Here is a 6427-nt window from a genome sequence, read left to right as displayed (position 1 = left end):
AGGTGGTCACACAATGATGGTTTTTGTTCTTTGGTATCTGCTGCCTGTTCCCTTCGTGCTCCCACAGGCTCGTGTGCTTCTTCTCTGTGGACTTTGTTGTTTCTGAGCTAGATGGCCGCTTGTTTGCCTACACAACTTCAGGTAGTTTTAACAACAATAACAAAAAGATCTGTCTTATTTATTGATTCCCAACCTTGCTACAGAAAGAATTTAAAGTAGCTTCTAAAGACAGGTGGGCAGGGCTTATTAGCAAATCCTATTTATAAGGGAAGCGCATGTTAGGCAAGGTGCTCACCCACCCACACATCCTTTCTGAAAAGGCACCTGTGACCAGTCTTTCTCAAACCCTGTGCAAGGATGCCTCCCCGAATGCTTTTGTAAAATATCGTGTATTAGTAGGAAATTAAGTTGCCATAAAATACAAGCCCACCTTGCTTGATTGTCAGATTGCCAGATGTGAAGTGACTCTGTTAGATGAATATAAAAGTCGCTTACCATGCATGTTCCTTCTCTGTACACGTCTTTGTACACCACGCTTTTTGGGGTGCACCCTGCTAAATAAGATGCACTGTCCTACACCAAGTAAAGCGCAGTTCTGGGAAGACGATGACTTGCCCTCACGGGATGTCAAGCGGAGATTCCCAACACTTGAGCTCGCCATGGGAAAAGCTGCGTATAAATGGTTCCACACAGTTCAGACTTCTGCTGCTCGATCCGACGGATCTCGACTTCAAAAGGAGTTGGTGCCCTTAACCCCTGCATTGTTTGTTGTTGTTGTTGTTTTACATAAATTAACCCATTTATTACCGGCCAGAGAGGTTTCAGATAGCGGAGCGTCTACTGGTCTTTCAATCCCTTCAGTCTTCTGATGGCGGACTTGACTGTGACAGCAGAGGTGGTATTGTAGGTCCAGGCCCCACCAGCTCCTGTCTTCATGCAGGAACTGCAGTGCCAGATGCCCACAGCACGCCTCTTCATCTTGGTTCTGCCGCAGAAGGAGCAAGTGTGTTTGGCATGTTGGCTGATTTCACTGTTCTTCACCATGTTCCTGAGGGAGGCACCGTAACGGGTCCTGTATTTGCCCACGACCCCAACCTTCGTGGTGCGTTTGGCCATCTTGCCACAAACTAGTCCCTGGCCACAGAGGCAACCCCAGTCTCCGCCTTGGAGTGTAAACTGAGAGATGCCAAGTCAAAGGGCCGTTCACACACTGACAGAATGCTTCAACAGAAGGCAGGAACGAGAACCCGAGTGATGAGGAAAGAAGAGGCTCTAGAGAGCCACAGAGGTTACAGCTGCACAAAAAGCTAAAGAACAGCCAAACCGAAACGAGAATGGGAAGCAAATGTGGGGAAAGATTGCGAGCAGCAGCAAAGGCTGGTCTCTAAGGAGGAGAAGGACCCGACATGGAGACTGTGGGGCTCCAAGTTAACAAACAGCACGAAGAGCCCCACAGGACCTCTCTCACTATGTCCATCGCAACAAGGCCTCAATCCCACTCTACACCCAGCCCCTTTTCAAAAATGCCCACTGCCGTGGAAGCACATCCCAAATCAGCAACATTCCAACTATAGGACAAAGTAGAACTGTCCCACGAAGTCTGCGAGGCCCTAAATCTTTACAAAATCAAGCTGCTGGAGAGCCTCACCACAGAACTCTGAGCTGGCTGCAAACCAGGCACCATCCACAGACAGCCCAGGCACCACCCTCTTCCCCTCCACCCCCCCACCCCCACCCCCACACACACACGGTGGACCTGGGTGCTAGGTTGATGAGAAGGCAGAGGCTCTTGTGGGCCCTGCAGTAAGACTCCCCCTTCGAAGGCCAACCTCGCTCTGGTTTCTGTGGGGAGTCGTGGCGAGGTGAAATGTCTTAATATGGCTTTTCTATCCAGGTCTCTTTAACTGAATTGGGTAAGACTCTGCAGTGGGTGGGTTTCCTGGCTCAGGAGACTGAGGCTGAGGCACCACATGGATAAGAGGCTGAGGATCAAAGACAGAGACAGAGCTACTACTGGGGAGAGGTGTTGCTGTGGACCAATGACTCTATCCTTTGTGTTTCCTGATCCTGGCTTATAGTAACCTGCTAACGTCCCTAGTACGCCTCCATAATAAATCAACCTGCCAGGTCTTTCTCCCATGGAGCAGCTGGTGGGTTCAAGAAGCTAACATCTAGATCAGCAATGAAGCACTGAACCACTGTGCTGCCAAGGCTCCTGTCCAGCCCCGAACAAAACAAAACACAAACACTGTAAGCAAGTCTCTTTCAACTGACCTGTGAACATGTTGGTTTGGGATTGGGCTGTTAACTCCTAGTTCAGCAGTTCAAACCCACAAGCCACTCCTCAGGAGAAAAATTGGGCTCTGTGTTCCCACAAAGATTTATGGTCTCAGAAACCCAAATGAGTTCTACTCTGTCCTACAAGATCACTATGAGTTCCTGCTCCAGTTACATTAAACTTCACTTCTACTTCTCATCCCATAAGAATTCTAAAAACACAGAAACAAAGAATTCTAATCATCAGCCCAACCACCAAGCTGGTTAAGTCTGGAAGTTTAGCTTACCTTTGAGTTTCAGCAGTGGAATTACTTGAATTACTTAAACTCATGATGTCTTCTAACTCTTTCAAAAAACCTTCTGTTTCTTCAGGATGTACAACTTCCTTATTGATGAGTTAAAAATATCTGAGATATTGACTTATGTGGCTGGATGGACTGAAGTCTGTTAAGAGTAAACATTGTAACAGTGGTTGTACATCTGAGTCCTGAATTTTTAAGTGATTTCCTCTTGTTCTTTTGTTTACTCGTAATTTATAAATTACTGCACAAAATATGCAATACTTGTCTTCAGAAAGTGATTTTATTTAAGAAAAAAATTGGAAACAGAAATGATAGCATATTAAAAAAATATCCTCCCTTCTGATAAGAACAAGGTAATGATGATATTGATAAATTGATTTCTCAAAAGAAAAATTAGAGAGAGTAAAATGTGAGTTGCTGTCACGCCAACTCATGGCCATTCCGTGTGTGCAGAGCAAAGGTGCTCCACGGAGGGGCAGTTACCTCTCTGAAGCCAACTGCCAGGCCTCTCTTCCGTGGGACCTCCAGTGGATCCAAACTGTCAACCCTCCACCTAGTGGTTGAGAGCACTTCATATCACCCAAGGGACACCTCCAACAAAGTACATGGTGGCAAACTATGCCTAAATTCAGAAAGGCAACACAGAGTGCCAATCTTTAAGACCCAGCACTCAGTTTGAAAGAAAGTAAAAGCCCAGGGGCCCTTAGGTCCTTGGAGCCTTTATGGGGTATTTTTAAGGTAACTTTGAAATAAAAATACCAAAGAAAAGACCCTACTATAACTTTCACACTTCCTCTGTCCCAAGGCAGGGACAGCAGAGGAAGCAGCTGGGGAAAGGAGAGCAGCTGACACTGGACTGGCATTGGTCTGCATCCTCAGAGAGGACAACTCCATGTGACATTTCAGAGCCAATGGTGGTACAGTTCTCTACCAGACACCTCATCCAAAGCCCTGGCGTACTCACATCTGGGTCCTTCAGTGGGCCATCCTGAGGGTACTCATCCTTCCGTGGGTCTGCTCAGACTGAGGGAAAGGGTGGGAAGGAGAATGAAAAGGCAGATACTATTATTAGTTCATGCTGACTATGGTACCAGACACTAGGCTCTCTTTAAATCCTCCCAGGAGCCCTAGGTGATTATTACACCTGTTTCACAGATGAAGAAATGGGAGCCTGGAGAGGCCAGATAACCTAGGTAAAGATATTTAATGACAGAGTTAGAAATGCGAAAGCCCATCCTATTTCTTTTTTTTTTAATGTTATTAGCATTTCTTCCTCATGTCATACAATTCAATAATTCAGTCAAGAGGTTGTACAATTATCGCCACATTCAATTCTAGAACATGTTCTTCTTCTTCCTTATACTGTTATTCATATAAATATTTTTTATAATTGTGGCAAAAATATACACAACAAAACATTCTCCTGTAAGAGCCCCCAATAAAAGTATTTAATTTTTTTAAATTCTCCAAATTCCACAACTTCTACCTATATAATTCATTGCCATTGACGATAGTCTTCGTGAGCCATTCTCTTTCCAATACACAGTGCTACTTGCAATACAGGCTTGGCTCCACGCAGGGCCATCTCAATAAAGCTCAGAAGGCAATTAAATGAATTATATGAACTGTTCTGGTGTCCCAGTAAAGGCCTTGACTCCCCAGTTATGTTTATACTATACTGAAGTCCATTTGGGAGAAAGATGGGACTTTCTGCTCCCATTAACAGTTACAGTCTTGGAACCTCACAGGGACAGTTCTACCCTGTCCTGTAGGGTGGTTATGAGTTGGTATTGGCTCAATGGCAGCGAGTAATCTATTTAGGAGCCCCGGTAGAGTAGTAGTTACACATTAGGCTGCTAACTTCAAGGTTTGAAGTTTGAAACCACCAGCAGCTCCAATGGAAGATGAGGCTTTCCACTCCTATAGAGAGTTAGTCTCAGAAACTCACAGACACAGTTCTACCCTACCCTACAGATAGGCTCATTAGGAGTTGGCACCGACTGGATGGCAGGGAGTTTTTTTAGTAGCCTATGAAGGAGCCTTGGCGGTGTACTGTTTCTGTGTTGGGTTGCTATCTGCAGGGTCAGCAGTTTAAACCAACCACCTGCTCTGTACGGAAAAGATAAACCCTTCTGTTCCCATAGATTTACAGGCTGACATCCAGTAGCACTTCTACTCTGACCTATAGGGTCACTACAAGTCACAATCCAACCAATGGCAGTGAGTTTGCTCTTTTGCTTTTGACTAGTCTATAAGTGAGCATCATGAAAAAAGTTTAAAACATTGTGAGAATTACCAAAGTGTGCCACAAAGACATGGAATGGGCACAAAGTGTGGGGAACATGGCAGCGGTAGACTTGCTCCACACAGGGCTGCCTCAAACCTGGGATGAGTATCTGAGAGGCAGTGCCCATGGCCTAGTTTAAGGAGGCAGTAACCATGCCAGGGTGGAGCCTTGGATCAGCAGAGTTAACTGGGGTGCTTGGCTCTTTCTGGAACCCTGGTGGCACAGTCCTTATTAACAGGGCTTAGAAATCACCAGTCCCCCCACAGGTCCAGTCCATAAAGATTTACAGCCTTGGTCACAGTATGATCCTGTTCTATGAAGCAAGGCTGACTCAAGGCAGTGGGGTTTGGGGTTCTTTGGTGGGTCCATGAAAATACAAATAAAGAGCTGAGACACAGAATCAGAAGGGTTTCACAATGAATTGGAACTTGAGGGCCCAAGTCCATCCTCGTCAGCTGACAGATAAGGAACCTAATGCCTAGAGGGGTCAGGTGTGGAAAGACCCAGACCAGTCAGTCCCTCCACACCCCCTCTTGGCAGGCTGCCTGCCTGCATTTCATGGGAAACCACTTCCACTGCCTGCCTCTTGCATTGTTTTATGGTTTCTAGGCACCAACGGTTCAAGCAAGTGCAAAACAATGGAGTCTTGTCTTCCAGCACTTAGGGTACAGCTGCAAGGAGCCCACGTAGCAGGTATTTCAAAGAGCTGGTGAGCTTTCTAGTGAACGTATGCAGTCATATGTGAGACACTAGTAAACATGGATGTGCCTGGGAACATCGTCCTGCTGGGGATAAAGAGCATTCAAAAAGAACGTATGTACTTCTACAGATACTAGCCTTGCCTTGCGAAGGCGCAAAGCAGGCTTCTCCCAAGCCTTTTAAAGCCCTGAAAAAAGAGGGCAGTCAGATCTACAGACGATTGATCAAACTTTTAAAAAAAGTTTTTAAAGAGGAAGAACACGACACGGTTTTGCCCTCGAGGGACTGACGGACCCCACTTGTGGAGTCCTGCGCCGGAGCTGCAGTCCAAGATCGAGAGTGCCAAGCCCAAGCCCCTGGGGTCCGGTCCTCAGGTCCCCACCCACTCAGCGCTCCAGGTGCTACCACCCAACCGAGGGTGCTGTGGGGATTCCCCTCCAGGTGGACGGAGCGGTCCAGCCGTGGAGGCAGGAGGCGTGTCCCCACAGGCCACACGAACCGGTCACAGACAACCCCAAACTCACTCGGGGTCCCCATAACTCCTCGCCCGTTCATCTCAGCGCCTCCCCGCCCACGTCGTTGGCATCCAAGCCCTCACATCCCGCGGTTACCTCAGCGTCCCCCTGTGCTTCAGATCGCACATCCCAGACCCCCGCGGCAGCTCCGTGTTCCCGGGGTGGGAAGTCCGGCAGCCCGCTCGAGAAAGCGCCCAAACTGTGGGAACCCGACGGGCTCTAGGACCCGGGGGAGAAAGACTAGTAGCAAAGGCCCACTGGCAGGGGCTAAGCCCCCGGGTGGGGAGGTTTACAACGGTCACTTCCGGGGGCTGGGAAGGCTCGGCTTCCCTCGCAGACCGCCGCAG

At 47.8% G+C, this 6427-nt stretch overlaps 2 protein-coding genes across 2 annotated transcripts in view; both read right to left on the bottom strand.

Moving 5' to 3' along the window:
- CCDC171 (coiled-coil domain containing 171) overlaps window positions 1-6338 on the bottom strand; it is a 303642-nt gene extending 297304 nt beyond the window's left edge. Inside the window, exons 1-3 of the mRNA XM_004706542.2 lie at window positions 6177-6338; window positions 3544-3602; window positions 2565-2721 (exon numbers count right to left, since the gene is read on the bottom strand). Of these exons, the coding sequence (XP_004706599.1) occupies window positions 2565-2608 (44 nt within the window). The 5' untranslated portion in view covers window positions 2609-2721; window positions 3544-3602; window positions 6177-6338. The remainder of the gene's footprint in view (window positions 1-2564; window positions 2722-3543; window positions 3603-6176) is intronic.
- LOC115869398 (60S ribosomal protein L37a-like) lies at window positions 838-1116 on the bottom strand. The gene has a single exon (XM_030885403.1). It carries the CDS (start codon window positions 1114-1116, stop codon window positions 838-840), a length of 279 nt encoding a protein of 92 aa, XP_030741263.1.
- Window positions 6339-6427: the final 89 nt, after the last annotated feature.

Source organism: Echinops telfairi, unplaced genomic scaffold (assembly GCF_000313985.2).
Source record: "Echinops telfairi isolate 266 unplaced genomic scaffold, ASM31398v2 ScPeMD7_25;HRSCAF=90, whole genome shotgun sequence".
Classification (NCBI taxonomy): Eukaryota; Metazoa; Chordata; class Mammalia; order Afrosoricida; family Tenrecidae; genus Echinops; species Echinops telfairi.
Note: the sequence above shows the minus strand (reverse complement) of the source record. Positions and strands in the feature narration are given on the sequence as shown.